The sequence below is a fragment of the Mytilus galloprovincialis genome, chromosome 14 (genome assembly GCF_965363235.1).
Source record: "Mytilus galloprovincialis chromosome 14, xbMytGall1.hap1.1, whole genome shotgun sequence".
In the NCBI taxonomy this organism is placed as follows: Eukaryota; Metazoa; Mollusca; class Bivalvia; order Mytilida; family Mytilidae; genus Mytilus; species Mytilus galloprovincialis.
The window spans coordinates 56938157-56957031 of NC_134851.1; the positions used below are offsets into that span (position 1 = coordinate 56938157).

At 34.3% G+C, this 18875-nt stretch overlaps 1 protein-coding gene across 1 annotated transcript; it reads right to left on the reverse strand.

Annotated features, from left to right (window-relative positions):
* Nucleotides 1-9835: 9835 nt before the first annotated feature.
* LOC143058031 (nicotinamide N-methyltransferase-like) lies at nucleotides 9836-16703 on the reverse strand. Its single transcript, XM_076231494.1, has 3 exons — nucleotides 16522-16703; nucleotides 11226-11433; nucleotides 9836-10534 (listed from the first exon to the last, which is right to left on the reverse strand). The coding sequence occupies exons 1-3, from the start codon at nucleotides 16667-16669 to the stop codon at nucleotides 10102-10104; spliced, it is 789 nt and encodes a 262-aa protein (XP_076087609.1). The 5' UTR covers nucleotides 16670-16703; the 3' UTR covers nucleotides 9836-10101.
* Between the last annotated feature and the right edge of the window lie 2172 nt (nucleotides 16704-18875).

Sequence of the window (18875 nt, forward strand, 5' to 3'; positions counted from 1 at the left end):
AATTTACTCTTGGACTTATCAATTTTATTCTTTTTTTTCTCCCTTTGGAAGGCTAAAACAATAACAAGAACAATTTTATTTGTGTTACTGTGTTGATATTACGAAATCAGCTAAGGTGTGATATCACAGGCCGCACAGACACCAGGGACTCCACTGTACCGCTATTGTAACTACTATTGAAACATGGGTGAAATTTGATATCTAATAATATAATATAATAATAATAGTAATAATAATGATAATAATAATTCTTTATTTAAAGAGGGTTACACAGTTAGCTATAAAGCTAATCTTCCCTGAGGCCCTCATGAAATACAATGATATATAACAAACAATTACAAAATCTGACTTCAGTTTTTAGATTTTTAGAACCAGCAATCCTTAATAGATAATTATCATCTGAGAATATACTATAGGGTGTAGATTGCAAAAAAGAAAAATAATCAAAAAGTACAAAGAGAAAATAAAAATGGACAAAAAGTACAAAGAATAGAAAAAATGGCCAAAAAATTAAAAGAATACAGAAATGTAGGACCTCATCCAGACCCTCCTGTTTGGGTTAATGTTTGAGCATTTCTTTTAAGGTTTTTAGGATTTGTTTTATCAAATATCAATTAGCTGAAAATAAAAAGAATTATGTAACTCAGAAGATGAGATATTTTCACATATAACTGTTATGCAAGTTGTGGGTAGAATATTGTCTTTATTTATTGTATAATTTTATATCGCTGACATCATTTAAGATGAAAATGATTGGCGAAATTGTGTAACAAAGTATAAAGTAGAATTTATGATATAGCCACCTTTTAATATTAAATGTAGATATCTCAAAGTATCATAAACAAAAAAAAACGATCTGTAGCCATCGATTTGAAAAATAGCTCTACTTATAGTCTAGGTTGAAGCCTTAAGCAAACATTAATTGTACTCATCTCAAAATGAATCTTTAACTTTAGATTGAGGGATTCCTGCATCTTTGCCAGATAAAAGATGAAGTTCAAAGATATTTCATGATGTAAAGTATCAGTAGTACAATTCATCAGCATCACCAAAATGCTGAATAATTTAATGTACTCTTAGTCAAATGAACAATTAATATAGACAGGTCCACACAAATTTCTTTTGACAATCAAACATTTAAAACTTTCAATCTAAAACTGAATCAAACATTATAGGAGAAGTATGCTAGAGATTTATTTTTTAAATTTGCCAGTCAGACTGGATTCATTAATGAATGCTTATACTGTTACAGTGAAGATTTAAAAATGTAAACCTTCATATAAAACTAACAGAAGGTAGTTCATGTATAAGATACTGTTAATTCAGAAATTATTACCGGTACAAGGTTTTTATTGATTATTATAATATCTGTTTGCAAATTTTCCTGAAAACACAATGATTTTATTTTGTATTTTGTCCATTAAAATCGTAATCATTTCTGAACTTTAAATTAAAAAATGAATATTCTTTAATTGTAGTGTCATCTAATTACCTGTCAATCTGGACAAAATACTACCTGTCTAATCTGAACAAAATTCTACCTGTCTAATCTGGACAAAATCCTTATAGTCCCATAGATTTTGATAATACTGGTTTATTTGTGTTGAATTGATTTTTTTTCATTTTTTTTTTCATTACCTCTGCATTTATGTTCATACAGAGTTGACTTCTCCTGTTTTTACAGAGTTGTCTACCTCTACTCATATGAAGTTATCTCCTCCTGTTCATACATAGTTGTCTCCTCCTGTTCATACTGAATTGTCTTAACATGTTCATACAGAGTTGTCTTCACATGTTCATACAGAGTTATCTCCTCTTGTTAAAAGTGCTAATATTGTGTCCATGTGTAGGGGAACAAAATTTTGTATTCCATTTCATTTATAATTTAATATTTTGTGATAACAATAGGATCACAGGGTTATCAGATACTCAAAACAAGCTATCAAAGAAAAAACCAAATTTTTGATTTCAATTTGACATTTCCACAATGGCTGTTCAAAAAAGATTTGGGAGGCAAATAATTAGATATGGGTGGTTGCATTTTCCTTAAAAATTAAAAAAAAAAGCCATCTATAAAATTTCATTTACAGGTGGTTGAGGTCTTCAAAAAGTGCAGGTAAGTTATATGCAAGCAGGGGCATCATTTATTATTCTAATATTCTGAACCAAATTAATTCAGACTTTGCCCAGCTTTATCAAAATGAAAGAATTAGAATATTCACTTGTATGTTATATAAGTAGCACTTGTATTTTATTATAATTTAAAAATTTACATACATAATTAATATAAGTCAAAATTTAATTATTTGTTGTTGTTTCTGTGTATTAATGATGTCTTTTATCTTGTTATATGCTACAGATAATAAATATTCTAATGCAAGATTGTTTGTATTGTTATTTGATTGGAAAACATTATCCAATTTTCATATAATTGATGCTATGAAAATGTATGCACAAGCCTATACCACATATGACTGATTTTAAATGTATGATTTAATGGTGTCCTTTTCTGTCAGTTTGATTTAATTTAAAAGCTCCGATAGTATCAATTGATTATTTGATGGTCACAAATACCCCTTTAGTGGCTCCAAAAATGTGTGCTAGTAATCTTAATTTGCGACCATCAAATCACCAATTGATGCCATCGGAGCTAAAATACAATACAGTTATCTTCTTATTGTTTTTGCACCTATAAAAAAATACATCACATCCTGTTGCATACAAAAATAGGTCGAAAAAAATATTCTTTTGAATTTAACAGTTGTAGGTAATTATACCCCCGCTTTAAAAAAGGGGGGGTATACTGTTTTACCTCTGTCTGTCCGTCCGTCAGTCCGTCCGTCCGTCAGTCCGTCCGTCCGTCAGTCAGTCCGTCCCATGAAACTTTCGTCACATTTTTCTCAGGAACTACACATCCACCCTTTCTGTAATTTGGTATCAACATTTATATATGTCAGCCATACCGTGTGATGCGTTTTCAGATTCATCACTTGACAACTTCCTGTTTACCGAACACTTGTATGATTTTACACATGATAGCCAAGTTGAAAATTTTCGTCACATTTTTCTCAGGAACTACAATACAAGGATTTCTGAAATTTGGTTTCAGGGTTTATCTAAGTCAGCTATACCGTGTGATGCGTTTTCAGATTCATCACTTGACAACTTCCTGTTTACCGAACACTTGTATGATTTTACACATGATAGCCAAGTTGAAAATTTTCGTCACATTTTTCTCAGGAACTACAATACAAGGATTTCTGAAGTTTAGTTTCAGGATTTATATAAGTCAGCTATACCGTGTGATGCGTTTTCAGATTCATCACTCGACAACTTCCTGTTTACCGAACACTTGCATATTTTTACACTATTAATATTATCCACTTGCGGCGGGGGTATCATCAGTGAGCAGTAGCTCGCAGTTTCACTTGTTAAACCTACATTTCATTGCAATAAAACATTACTAAGTCATAAACATATATTTTGGGTATTTCAAAGAAACATTATTGTTATTTCAATTTGGGGTTACTATAGAATATTTTGTTGACTTGAGGTTGCATGGTTACTTAAGCTTGTACAAAGTTTAAAAAAGGGGAAAATTTGATTGGTTACCTTCCAATGATGTTTTTTTCTTATATGCAATGAAATGTTATGTGATTTTTTTTCTATAGTACTGAACAGGATAAAACTTTACTCATGCCAAGTATTTCTTTATTTAAAACAAAGATAAATTTTGCACAATTTTTTGAAAAGAGCAAATTTAACAAAAACTAATAGGAGAAAATCATTGGTGGGATTACACGTGTATGTATTTACTTTAAATCTTTAATACTTGCATCATTCCTTTCTCTGGAGGGCTTGATGCTTAGGGGGCTTAGTGGTCGTAGATTAAAAAATAAGGAGATATGGTATGATTGCCATCAAGACAAATATACACCCAAGTTCAAATGAAGTTGATGTTAGAATTCATAGTAACTGTTCAGCCTTCAACAATGAGAAAAAGCTGTAATGTATAGCGCTAACATGAAAAATTTGAAACAATTAAGTAAATTAAGGGTCGTATTTATAGCAAAACAATTTCAAAAAACAAATATGACAGACTTAAATCAACGAAAACCACTGATCAACTGGCTCCTAACTTGGGATACACAGATAAAAAATATAGCTGGGTAAATAGATATAGGAAGATGTGGTGTGAGTGTTTGTGAGAAGTTCATCAAGTAATCACAAATATATTGCCAATATAATCAAATGGTCATTAATTATTTTTTTAAACAAGTAATCAAAAATACAGTATTAGATTATCAAATAATCTCTATAAAACGGCCCAGTAATCACAAAAAAACACCTATTAGGAGGCTCATTAGGATTGTTATTTTTCCAACGAAAGGTATTTGGATCTCTATGATTACTCTGGCTTCCTTATTAAAAAAAAATACAGCCAAGATAAAACACAGAGCACTTCAAAATTGTGTTTAACACTAGTAAAATATTAATCAACCCTCAATGCTGTTGAGTTTTGATATTTTGGTGTATGACGGTTTACTACTTCTAAAAGATTATTTGCAGGAATGAAAGGAACCCCTTTTTTTATGTCAAAATAAAATAATATGTTCAACCTCCAAGGCCATAGCAGACAATTTAACCTTGGAGGCTGTGTGAAATTATGTTATGTTTAACATTGAAGGCCATAATTATGAGTTTAGGTTATGTTATACCTTGGAGGCTAGATGATATTAGGTTATGTTTTACCTTGGAGGCTGGATGATATTAGGTTATGTTTTACCTTGGAGACTGGATGGTATTAGGTTATGTTTTACATTGGATGATGGGTGATATTAGGTTATGTTTTACCTTGGAGGCTGGATGATATTAGGTTATGTTTTCTCGAAGTAATATGATGCTTTTCTTTTCTTTTAGTTTGTAACCCGGATTTTTTTTCTCAATCAATTTATGAATTACGAACAGCGGTATACTACTGTTGCCTTTATTTTTTACCTTGAAGGCTGTGGGATATTATGTTATGTTTCTCCTTGCAGGCTGTATGTGATAAGGTTAGGTTTATTTTATGTTATATACTATGCTATCCCAGAGGAGGAATGGAGAGTGGTCTACTAATTAAGTGGTTGTAACTGAAAGAGGGACGAAATATACAAGAGGGAGAGTCAAACTCATAGATTGAAAATAACTGACAACTGAAGTCCAAAGGCAACAAATTATTGGTATTGCCCATGACACCGTCTTGGCTGGACATTTAGGTACAAGGAAAAGACTTACCGTAAGATCTTGCAACATTTCTACTGGACCGGACTTTATTCGTTTATAGGGATTGGTAATATGATTGAACCACCTTTTGTTCTTAGAATATGGAACAAGCAGTTATATTGAAAAATTCAGACATTTTGTCACATTCAGACTCCCTACTTTTTTCAGCCGTGCCAAACAAAACCACTGCTACTTGTCAGAATGTCGATGAAGGTGATTCTTTTCCAAAAAAGCAACATATTTACCGCCTCAATCCGCTAAAACTTGTATTTATGAGACAAGAAATTAGACAATATGCTTGACAATGAGATTTTGAGCTGAGTTACAGTGAACGGAGCTTTCTATGTCTCCGTCTCCTTGTTCCTAAAACAGAGAAAACCTTTCGTTTCGTAATTCATTTCAGAAAAGTTGATTCGTTTTTAAAATCTGATTCCTATCCGATTCCAAGGATAGACGACTGTATCACATTGGGCACTCAAAATTTGTGAGCAAATTTGATTTATTGATAGGTTCCTAACAGGTGTTCTTGGCACATCGAGCTCTTGAAGTATCAGCTTTTGTCACAGCAGACGGCTTATTTCAGTATACAGCTGTCATGCCTTTTTGTATCTTATTGTATGTAATGATACTAGTAGCTGGGAAGACCATTTAACACATTTATATGATACTTTTCGTAGATTTTACAATGAAATTTGACTGTTAGTTTTGGTAAAAGTTGCAGGCTAATTTTGATTATTTAGGGCATACAGTTGACCAAGGGCAGGTGAAACCTATTATGGTTAAAGTGGATGTTATTACTAATTTCCTCCTTCTACAAATGAAAAACAAATCATGAGATATTTAGGTATGATTTGATTTTACAGGAAATTCTATTCAAATTGTTGTCACTGTTGTCCAATCATTGACTCATTCATCTTTTACGTTAAATTCATCTGGAGTGATAATTGCCAAGACTCATAACGCTTTTGAAAATAGCAAATCACTTTTAAATTAATTTACAGTCCAGTTCTGATCACTTTCTGACATCCGCAAGTGATGTCAGAATTGGAGCTATTTTATATCAAGAGACAGATGATACTTTTGAGAAACGTTGTTTTAAACTTTTTACAGATTTTGATAGTTATTTACTGATATTAATGTGTTTGTTGTTTAATTTTATATGTTTTTGCTTGGATTCTGACTGAGGCTTGTTTTGTACTGTAATGTCTTATTATTGATTTAATTACTTCAATCGTTGTACTTAATTTATATGCTCTTTATGGACCCTATAATTTTGAATAATAAGAACTTAATATTTGACTTAATTTATACTTCCGGAAAGATCACGCGCGTCTAGCGTATCAAATTAAAATCCTGGTACCTTTGATAACTAATTACACCACTGGGTCGATGCCACTGCTGCTGGACGTTTCGTCCTCGAGGGTATCACCAGCCCAGTAGTCAGCACTTCGGTGTTGGCATGGATATCAATTATATGGTAAACTCTATAAATTTCCTGTTTGCAAAACTTAGTTTTTTCGAAATTCTAAGGATTTTCTTATCCCAAGCATAGATTACCTTGGCATATTTGGCACAACTTTTTGGAATTTTGGGTCCTCAATGCTCTTCAACTTTGGACTTTGGTTTTATAACTATTTTGATCTTAGCGTACTAAATTAAAATCCTAGTACCTTAACTATTTACATAATACTTCCGGAATTCCGAAAGATCCCTTGTGCGACACTTACAAACGAGGAAATACTGGATAATCATAGGTCTGTTCTATGTTCAACCAAAGATGAGAAACTGGATTTCCATCACTGTATTAGATGTATATATATATATAAACTATATAATTGTCCTAACAAACACTGTACGTGTTGCTAGGTCTTCAAAGTACTCCACGAAACCCCTTTCTAAATGATTAACATCCTTTTTATCAGCAATCATAGCCGCGCATCAAGGTTCTTGTGAAACTGCCTATTCTAGAGGTGGCGTGAATTAGATGTGGATTTTTAAAAAATACACTCTCTCATCTTGTAATAGTATTAAAACATTTGACTTTCTACACTTTACACAAGTATTCCCCATTCCAACTAAAAGGCAAATTGAAAGAGTTTGACTGTCCCTTTAATATCTTTCGTCCCTTTTTTTGGTATTGCTTTATTCCATAAAAAAAGAATGGTGAACGTAGATACAAGTATCTTGTCTTGGGGAGGGATAAATCCTACATTGGAAATAATCACTCTGATTCAAACAAAAAAAATCTCTGAAACTGACAGTATCAAGATGTTTGATTTCTCGATTGATAACAACATATTTGTTACGTTTGGAGGACGTGTTTTTCAACAGACTGTAGGTATTCCAATCGGAACCAATTGTGTCCCTCTTCTTGTCGACTTGTTTCTTTATTATTATGAGGCTGACTTCATACAGGAACTTCTTAGGAAGAAACATAAAAAGTTAGCAATATCCTTTTACTTTACTTTCCGCTATATAGATGATGTTCTCTCACTAAATAATTCAAAATTTGGTGACTATGTTGAACGCATCTCTCCCATCGAACTAGAGATAAATGATACAAAAGCTCAGTTAAGTCGGCTTCATATCTTGACTTACATCTAGAAATTGACAATGTGGGTCGGTTGAAAAAATGAACTTTACGACAAAAGAGATGATTTCAGCTTTCCAATTGTGAACTTTCCATTTCTAAGTAGCAACATTCCAGCAGCACCTGCATACGGGGTATATATCTCCCAATTGATACGATATTCCCGTGCTTGCATTTCCTATCATGATTTTCTTGATAGAGGGTTACTGCTCACAAGGAAGCTATTAAATCAAGAGTTTCAAATGGTGAAGTTGAAATCATCCCTTCGTAAATTTTACGGACGCCATCACGAGTTGGTTGACCGTTATGGAATAACCGTTTCACAAATGATATCGGATATGTTCCTTACGTCGTAACTACAATCCCCTTCCCTTTCATGAATGTGACCTACCGAATTAGACTATTTACCGGATTTGTAATCACATAAGCAACACATGTGGAGCAGGATCTGCTTACCCTTCCGGAGCACCTGAGATCACCCCTAGTTTTTGGTGGGGTTTGTGTTGTTTATTCTTTAGTTTTCTATGTTGTGTCATGTGTACTATTGTTTTTCTGTTTGTCTTTTTCATTTTTAGCCATGGCGTTGTCAGTTTGTTTTAGATTTATGAGTTTGACTGTCCCTTTGGTATCTTTCGTCCCTCTTTTACGACAAAAGAGATGATTTGGAGCAGGATCAGCGTACCCTTAGAAGCACCTGAGATCACCCTCAGTTTTTATTGGGGTTTCGTGGTGCTTAGTCTTTAGTTTTCTATGTTATGTCTGTTGTACTAGTATTTGTCTGTATGTCTGTTTGTCTTTTTATTTTTTAACCATGGCGTTGTCAGTTTATTATCGATTAATGAGTTTGACTGCCCCTCTAGTATCTTTAGCCACTCTTTTAACTTCGACTGTGTTCTAGAAGTTTCGCTTCTTCAAAGTTCTAGACGTTTCTGTGGTAACTATATATATATACTGACGATTAGTTATAAGACAGTAAGATATAAGATTACAAAGAGTTGTTCCCTCAGTGTTCGGTTTATAACGGATTTGTTTCAGTTAAATCGATTTATGACTATTGAACAGTGATATACTATTATTGCCTTTATTTATTGATAAATTCTACATCATACTAGTTTCGTTGGGAACTTATTGGACATAATGTTTCATTTGGATTTCGCAAAAATGAGGAGAAGAATTCCGGATAAAGGAAAGACTAGTTCAGACTTTCAGATATTTTTAATAAAGGCAACAGTAGTATACCGCTGTTCAAAATTAATAAATCAATAGAGAAAAAAACAAATCCGGGTTACAAACTAAAACTGAGGGAAAAGTATCAAATATAAGAGAACTACGACTAAACAGTTAAGTGACATTTCAATTTGTATAATATTTCTTGTAAATAGTTAAAGGTACCAGGATTATAATTTAGTACGCCTGACGCGCGTTTCGTCTACATAAGACTCGTCAGTGACGCTCATATCAAAATATTTATAAAGCCAAACAAGTACAAAGTTGAAGAGCATTAAGGATCCAAAATTCCCAAAAGTTGTGCCAAATACGGCTAAGGTAATCTATGCCTGGTATAAGACCTTAGTTTTTCGAAAAATGCAAATTTTGGTAAACAGCAAATTTATAAAAATTACCACATTATTGATATTCATGTCAACACCGAAGTGTTGACTACTGGCCTGGTGATACCCTCGGGGACGAAACGTCCACCAGCAGTGGCATCGACCCAGTGGTGTAAATAGTTATCATAGGTACCAGGATTATAATTTAGTACGCCAGACGCGCGTTTCGTCTACATAAGACTCACCGTGATGCTTATGTCAAAATATTATAAAGCCAAACAAGTACAAAGTTGAAGAGCATTGAGTAAAATTGGAGTATAAATCTTGTTAAATTATTATTGATTTTAGTCTTTACTGGCGACAATTTAATAGTGAATTTTTGCCGACACAATATGATAACTCAAATATATCAAAAAGCCAGAAGGCAACACACTATATGTTAGTGTTTACTAATTTGTTGTGAACTAAATTGTTGTAGTATTGAAGGTATAATTCATAGTGTTAACTAATTATGTGTGATCTAAATCGTTGCACTATTGAAGCGATAATACACTGTTTACCCATAAAGTGCCAACTAAATTGTGGTAGCATTGAAGCCAGAAAACTTGGTGTTATCTAATTCGGTGTGAACTAATTTGTTTAGTCTTTTCAGATTATTATGTTACACAGGTCAATCAAGTTCCTCTTATGATCGAGTTATTTTACTTTGACCGCATGCATTGCAAACGCTTTCTGGAAATCCGAAAATTCGGCTTCCTCTGCATTTCTTGGCGGAGGAATATATTCTTTCCAAGATTTTATGTCAAATCCATTTGTAGCATACACTGCTTTTAAATCAGACTCGGATATTTTCAAACAAGAAAACCTGAAATTACCAACTCTGTAAAATGTCTGGTCTAATACTCCGATTACCACGAGATGACAGCCTGGGGTCATGAGACGACCAACATTCTGAACTATTTTCTTGTAGTCTGGAACCTCGAGGCATGCTGCCTCAAAACAAAGACTTGAGACAATTATATCAGGGCAATCGTTTCCAAGCTGTATTGGAGGCCATTTGTTCACATCAACCGGAAGTATCTCTCTGATTTTCTGTCGAATCTCTTCAAATCGTTCAGGGACTGTCTTGCTGAAAAACAAAGACCGTTTTAAGATTGATTTCTTATATCTGAAATATGAAAAACAAAATCTAGCTTCAATCAAACAAGATTTACATCAAGTTGTGTGCAGAATTTTTGTAAAATGCGGGGATTTAATGGTTACATGCACATTAATTAAAAATTGAATGCTTCTTTTTTGTAATCTTACTGGGATACAAAATCATTGACCCACAATAATCAAAGCACATTTTGTTACGCGCCTCATATTAAACGTACGCACACAAACAACACTTTGACACCCTGTAAAATTACAAAAACAATCATTCAATTCTTATAATTTCACTCATATATGGTACAACTATGAAAATACGAGTTATATTATTATTGTTTTCCTGTGCATCGGAGTGACGTTGTCATGAACTATGTGTATGAGTCAGAAAAACAATTTGATTATGGAATACGTCCTCGCGATTGATTTCAGTACGGATTCTTAATATGAAACATACATGCTCAATAAGCCGTTTCAAAATATAAAGGGTTATAGGTAATTTCATTGTTCGTACACTGATGCACAAAATGAAAATAACATCACGGCATTGTTTGAAAAGGGCGTTTTTATCCAATCACAACGTACGTGTTGTTGTATGCTTTTGAAAACAACTGAATACCCAGAATGCAGTAGATTCTGAAACGGCAAATTAACTAACATCCCAAACTTACTGAATCTTTCCACCTTCAATGTCTAGCACAAATTGACATAATGCACTTCCGGTCTGTAATTTGTCATCTTTCCAATCCCCCAAGGCGTCTCTATTAACTTGTGAATAATCCGATAGTATTATATTTTGTACGTATGGACATGCACTTATGACGGTGTGAATTGTTGGACCAGTACCAATATCTAACAAAGTTTTTCCGTGGACATTGCCTGGAAATAGAATGTTTTGTGCAATTTTATATCTAAAATTCAGATGAAATGGCAATTTTATACGCCCGAATCCCTTTTAGGGATATATCTTCATCTTGAATCTTATATGAATAGATAAATGCGTGGTATGGGGCAAACTATTGTACCTTGTATCGTATAGAGAAAAAAAACTGAGGAGTCCGAACATCAGACACAAATTTCAAAACTTCACAACCTTAATAGGTCAATTTGACAATAAATCGGATCCAGCAGCCATAACTGTGTAAAGATACAACAACGACACATACAAATAGTCCAAATAAAGACGACAAAAAAACTTATGTAGTTGATGGTTAATTTAAAAAAAAAAACACTGTAAAAACATGTTGCGTCCTAGTTGCACCTCCAGACACACTTATACTCAGGAACGACAAAAGCTAAAAATCAAATTTTTAAAATTAGAATTTAGTTTTGTAAATCAAATACTTTCATAAATTTAGATATCAGTCAACTCGCTGCATTATTCAACCGGAAACCAGCCAGAAAAAATAACCATGACCAGTGACAACCTCTCCCACCTGACATCAGCGCGTCATAAACCTTCATCATTTGTTCCTTGAAATGCCAGGCACTAAGGGGGATGAAGGGGAGGGGGGCCTCTGTTTATGAAGGTTAGTATTTAATTTACAAAACTAAATTTTAATTCTAAAAATTTGATTTTTATTACATTAAATACCTCATCTTCATAAATCTAGATACCGTATAGCGGGTTATTTTCGCGGATGTAAAATTTCGCGATTATCATTTTGGCGGATTCAAATATTTTTATCAATACCTTTGCATGTGCACTTTTAAAGTTGCAGAATTTATTTTTGCGATTTTGTTCAATCCGCGAAAATAAGCGAAAGTTTTCACATCGCGAAAATAACCCGCTATACGGTAACAGAATTTAACGAAACGCTGAATCCCCCGTCACTATGAGCAGGAACAACAACCTGTTTAGCAGCAGCTAAAGGCCCTTAAAAATATAGAGGTTGTCACAATGAAGAAGCATGGACCATAAATAATGATTATAAAAGACAATATCTGACCTCCAAAAACCAGCTGACACGATTTCCGACATAGAGAAGGAATTAAAAATGTTCCAAGAAGAGGCTATCACTCTTACTTCATGTGATTTAACTTGATGTTTAGCTACAACTTCAGAAGATGCAGAATTAAAAGCCAAAATGACAGTATTGCAAATCCAGGTAGAAATGGTTTTAGCAGAAATGTCAGAAATTCCCTTTTTAATAGTAATGAACAAGCTAGAATAACCAGCCGCTAAAGAGACTATGTACAAAAGCAAAGTTCTCACAAGACACAAAACCTGAGTATCTGCAGAGGCCGGTAAGGCAGGGATAGTAATTAAACCAGAACCTGGTTCTCGGCTAAAAAAAAGGGATCATTGAGAAGAGTAACTGGGGTCCTATCAGCCGCAATGGGTAGGCAAGACTCATATATCGACAAGGCATGAATCTCACTCCTTCTACGACCATTAGCCAAAGCTATAAGAAAACAACATTTATACGATAAAAATTTGAAGGAGGCTGAATGTAAAGGTTCAAAAGCCGGAAACCGAAGAACTATCAAGACTACACATAAGTCCCAAGAAGGAACTAAACGTCTTTGACGAGTCCTATTAAGGCAAAAGTTTTTTTTTTATCAACAAAGACTCCTGAAAGAGATATTGTTCTGGATATTGCAGATCTATGTCCCTTTATAGTAAAAGGAGAGAAACCCTTTTCTTCAAAAAGATAAAGGAAAAATCCGCTAACTATTGGACAGTAACTGTGAAAGGATCAATCTGTTTCGACTGACACCAAGTACAGAATTTAACCATTTAGAGTCATAGCATCTACTACCCAAGCTTTCTCGTCTGGAATGGGAGAAACGTAAGTCTCCAACTTGTGATTCAGACTGGTTGCTAAAAGATCTATATGAGGACGATCCCAACAAATAAAATAAATAAATAAATAATCTTTATTTCAAGAGGATGATCCCATTAGTTAAAACTAATCTTCCTGAGAGTCCTCAAAATAATAATAACATATTTATAAGTACATAGAGTATTATAAAGTTATATTATACACAATATATACAATACAACGAAGCGTGATCTCCTGAAACACTGATGGATGAATTCCCCATTTTGTGTTCACTGAAACACGCGGACGGGAGAGAGCATCAGCCAGAAGATTTTGACTGCCTTGAACATGTCTAACAGAATTATATCGAGACTGTGACACAGAAGAAGAATTCCCTTTCTCAGATGATACAGAGAAAATGAATGAGTTCCCCCTTGATTCTAAAGATAAGCCACTACTGTGGGGTTGTCCGTGGCAACCAGTAGTGACTGACCCTGAATCAAAGCATGAAAATGAAGGAGAGAAAGAAACACAGCTATCATCTCTAGAAGACTGAGGTGTTCCTCAAACTCAGCACCTGACCAAAGGCCTGAAGCTGATCTACCCTCCAGATAAGCTCCCAAACCATTCAGACTCACATCTGTGAACAAAGATATGCTTGGGTTTGGAGGATCCAACAAAACTCCCTTGAGAAGATGTTTTTCCTGAAGCCACCACTGAAGATGAAGTAAAAACCGAGGCAGAATTGGAATACATGCCTCCCACAACTGAGAAATTGGGTGATAAAACTCCGACAGATACCACAGGATTGGACGAATGTGTAGACGTCCTAGTGGAATGACGTCTATGATTGAAAACAAGAAACCCACCACTTGCAGAATTTGAAACTGTAAACCTGGTCTGCCCAAACCAATCTCAGGAAATGACGAAACTTGTGAGAAATTGGGATGTGAAAATATGCGTCCATCAAATCTAGAGAGGTTGTTCAAATTCCCGAATGAACTGTTGACCTGATTTACCAGTTGGCTTCCGTTTCAAATGTGGAACCAACAGGTACTGATGGAGAACAGAAAGATCTAGAACCAGTCTCATTTTCCCGTTCTTCTTTGGAACCAAGAACAGCCGGGAATAAAACCCTAGATAAAAAGGAGGATTTACCTCCTCCAACACATCCTTCTGAATAAGAATGTTTACTTCGTCTTGTAACAACTGATTCTTTCGAGAATCATTTGTCAATGACAGATTGATTGGAACAAGAGGCTGTTACAGAAACTGAAGCTCCAATCCCCTCAGTAAAATCAAAAGTACCCACTTGTCTGAAGTTATCATAGACCATTGATCTAGAAAGTGGGACAGCCTGCCCCCCACTTGAAGATGAGAATACTATATACTATAGACGGAGCAACACGAACCCCACCAGAAACTTGGGGTTTCTAATTAGAATCCTGTTCACCGGTTACAGATATAAAGTGGAACTCAAAACATATTCGAAGTCAATAAAAAAAGAAAAATAAATGATATCTAGCTCTTGCTCTGCTTTTGAAAAAAAAAATAGTATTATAGAATTTGTTTACAGTTATATGTATCTTTTATTTTTCTGTCGCTCCATCTTTTTTCCGTTGAAACTCGTGGAGAAGTTGATTACTTAGTAACTGAAACAACATTATATCAGACTAAGAATTATAAAAATATGGTTTGTATTACCTAACCTTGAAAGATAAGATCATCACAAAGATAAATGATGCACTTTATATACAATTTTTAGTCACTTACGATTTTTTTCCCAGTCTTTTATCAATGCCGAGTTTGATTGAAACACCACAGAATTAAGCTTTAACTTAAGATGTCATTTGGCACAATCATGGTCAGGGGATCGGACTAGGAAGAATTCACAAAGTACCCTAAATAAATGCTTAAGGAAGTTGATGTCAAGATTGCAATTGACCATTAAAGTCAGGATCAAAATATGCTCCTTGTATTGCAGTTCCTGAGAAAGATACGACGAAAGATATTCATGGGACGGATGGAAGGACTGACGGAATGTCTAATGGACTGACGGACGGAAGGACAGAGATAAAACAAGAAAACCCAAGCCTTTTTAAAGCGGGGGTATAAATATGCTCAGTCCTTTTCGGGGATGTCCTATACAGTTGCATTACTTGGTACGACTTAAAAGACATGTGTTAAAAAGAAAGTAGTCAACAACACAAAATCCATTAGTCGTTTTGATGTCGTGTGTACATTAAACTAGATGTGTCAAAGCGACACAAATGGCCCCGTCCCAAAAAGTTGAAAAAATCTGCAATATCAATATAAACACATGTGGACACAATCATGGTGGTAGTCTCACATATCAAAAATCAGCTCAAAATCTGGAGGGGAATAGAGAAAAAAAAAATTTATAACTATGATTTTCAATAATTTATCAAAGTCTAAAGCCCGTAATTTCAGCGAAAATAAGCGGAGCGGGACGAAACTTAAGGTTGACCTATAACTCATCATGGTTAACTCACATACCAAAAATTAGCCCAATATCTGAAGGCGTTTAGAAAAAAAGTCCGTATAACTATGATTTTCAACAATTTCTCAAAGTCCAAAGCCTGTAATTTCGGCTAAAATTATTGGAGCAGAACGAACAATACACTTGATCTGTAACTCATCATGGTTAACTCACATACCAAAAATCAGCCCAATATCTGAAAGCGTTTAGAAAAAAAGTCCGTATAACTGTGATTTTCAACAATTTCTCAAAGTCCAAAGCCAAATTTCGGCAAAAATTAGTGGAGCGGAACGAAACTTAAATTTGATCTGTAACTCATCATAGTTAACTCACATACCAAAAATCAGTCCAATATCTGAAGGCGTTTAGAAAAAAATTCCGTATAAATGTGATTTTCAACAATTTCTCAAAGTCCAAAGCCCGTAATTTCGGCAAAAATTAGTGGAGCGGAGCGGAACGAAACGTAAACTTGATCTGTAACTCATCTTGGTTAACTCATATACCAAAAATCAGCCCAATATCCAAGACGGAATTTCGGACAAGGGTAAAACTATATGGCACCGACAACTTCGTTGCGGGGCCATAAAAAAAAACCACTGTCAAACATCCAAACATACTATCCACATTGATATGTGTCGGCACACTTGTGTACATTACAAAATATATAAATACACAATACGGGATATTACAGATTTAACTTACCTGCTTTAAAGATATCATGCAGTGCCATTAATACAAAGGTCAGGAAATCTCCTTCTTCGTGACACCCAGAAACTGCAGAATAGTAAGAGTCAATATACCAATTAACGTCGAAATCATTAGAATAATCGGTACTTGTCAAAGTCGCCATTTCGTGAAGGAAAGGTCACGCAAAAAAGTTCATTAGATCTTAGATAGATGAGAGATTGTCTCCCTTTGAGCAGTGATATTCTTTAATTTGTATTTTGATTGACAGATGCAGTGGCGTAGCTAATATAAGCCATGAACATTTTAAAATTAACTATTATAACTGTTTTCTCTTTCACCAATGCCGATTGTTTTTGAAATTCCATAAAATTATTAAGCTTAAACGTTAAGTAGTATCATTTACGATCATTTACCACCTCGGACCAAACCCTTTTAAGGTTCATCATAACAAACGGACAAATATGGCTGTATTTACATGCCAAAAATTACTCAGAGTACAGACTTACCTGTGGAGTTAGAAAAGTTTTAATGCCAGGCATCCACTAGATATAATAAAGTTAAATGCATTTTGTGTTTCAGAAAGATAAAATCTCTTTTGGATTTTGATGGGCATTTTTTTCCTTCATGCAAAAGGTGTGAAAATTAACTAAGTTGTGGTACAACTATGAGATGCTCCCTCAGGTAAAAAACCGGTTTGTATTGTTTTTATTGTCCTAAGTGACATGGACAACAGGTATCATCACAACTATAGGTGAGTTAAAGAGTTTATCTGAGTCAGTGAGTGGACAGTATCAAAGTAATTCAGGTGTTTGTTTATTTTTACACCTTCTGCAGAAAGGAAAAAAATGCCCATCAAAAACCAAGAAACATTTTATCTTTCTTAAACCCAAAATGCATATAACTTTTATATATCTAGTGGATGCTAGGCATAAAAACTTTCCAAACAGCACAGGTAAGTCTGTACACAGAGTAGTTTTTGAGTTGAAAATACGGCCATATTTGTCCATTTGTTATGATGAACCTAAAGAAAGCCCAGTCGAGGTCTTAAACAAATTCATTGCTTGAATCAGCTAACATAATCTATATTTGGTTAAGTGGTAAAGAAAATCAGGCCCTAAAATGCAGTGGGAAAACTGGTTAAAGACCATATGATTTAGTTAAAGCTATTTTCCAAATGCATATAGTTCTGAGGTTCGGTCGGTATGCTTGCTTTGTTTGTATTTAAATGTTTGCTCCAGAATTGTAATTAGGATTAAGACCTCTGACAGATCACGATAAAAATATTTTGACGATTCACGGTAATTTTTTTAACCGGCAAATTGACGCTACCAAGTAGCCAAAAATAACCGTTTGACGACTGATGGTAAAAGGCATTCCTACCCTAAGTGATCCTTTTGATGTTAAATTTGATTTTATCACTTTTTCAACGTTTGCATTAATGTGTTTGACTTTCAAGGAAAGTTTGGCCTCAAGCATCACTGAAGACGTTAGTTCTCGAAATGTGCATCTGGTGCCGAAAAATTGGTACTGTAAAATGATATTGCAGATCGTTTTTCATTCAATTATTCACACCTTTTCTGTACAATTTGAAGTTTAACATACTGTAAAGGCACTTGTTAAAGACTTGATTGATGCTTAATGCCACTTTCAACAGAATTGTGTTATTTCGTTGGTGTCAGTTTTATTGTTGGGGGAGTATAGAGCCCTCCCCCCCCCCACCCCCAGAACCACCAACTTTTGGAGGAAAATCTACAAATCCTAGATTAAGATTGGAATTAGGTGCAACTGTACGATAGGGTTCAAACTCATAACCTCAGTGTTGACTGGCTAGTGATTACAGTTGTGGTACTGATCACATGGCAAAACCAAATGACAAAACACATCAAAAACGAATGGACAAGAACTGTCATAATCCTGACTTGGGACAGGCATTTTCAAATGTGGAAAATGGTTGATGAACCTGGTTTTAAAATTGTTTTATAAAAAGAGACGAAATAAGATACCAAAAGGACATTCAACTCAGAAGTCGGTTATAAACTGAATCAAAGTGATGGAAATCACTCATGGAAAGATTAGAAGAGTAGTTTGAATTATTTCATATTAAGGTATGGTGGGGGGAAATGAACATTTATAAAGCACTGTTGCTGAAAATTGCATTAACAGCAGTTCTTTAAAAGGAAACTTGCTTTTCCAGTATGAGGATAAAATGAGCTCAAATTAAATAATATGGGTCTCTTAACTTGCACAATTTTATTTAAACTGCAGTTTATATCTTATCGAAATTATGTTGCCGGTTCTGAGTATGTTTAAAAAAAACAAAAAAATGCAAATCAAAAATTCTTCTAGTAAATGTTACAAACAATCGGTAT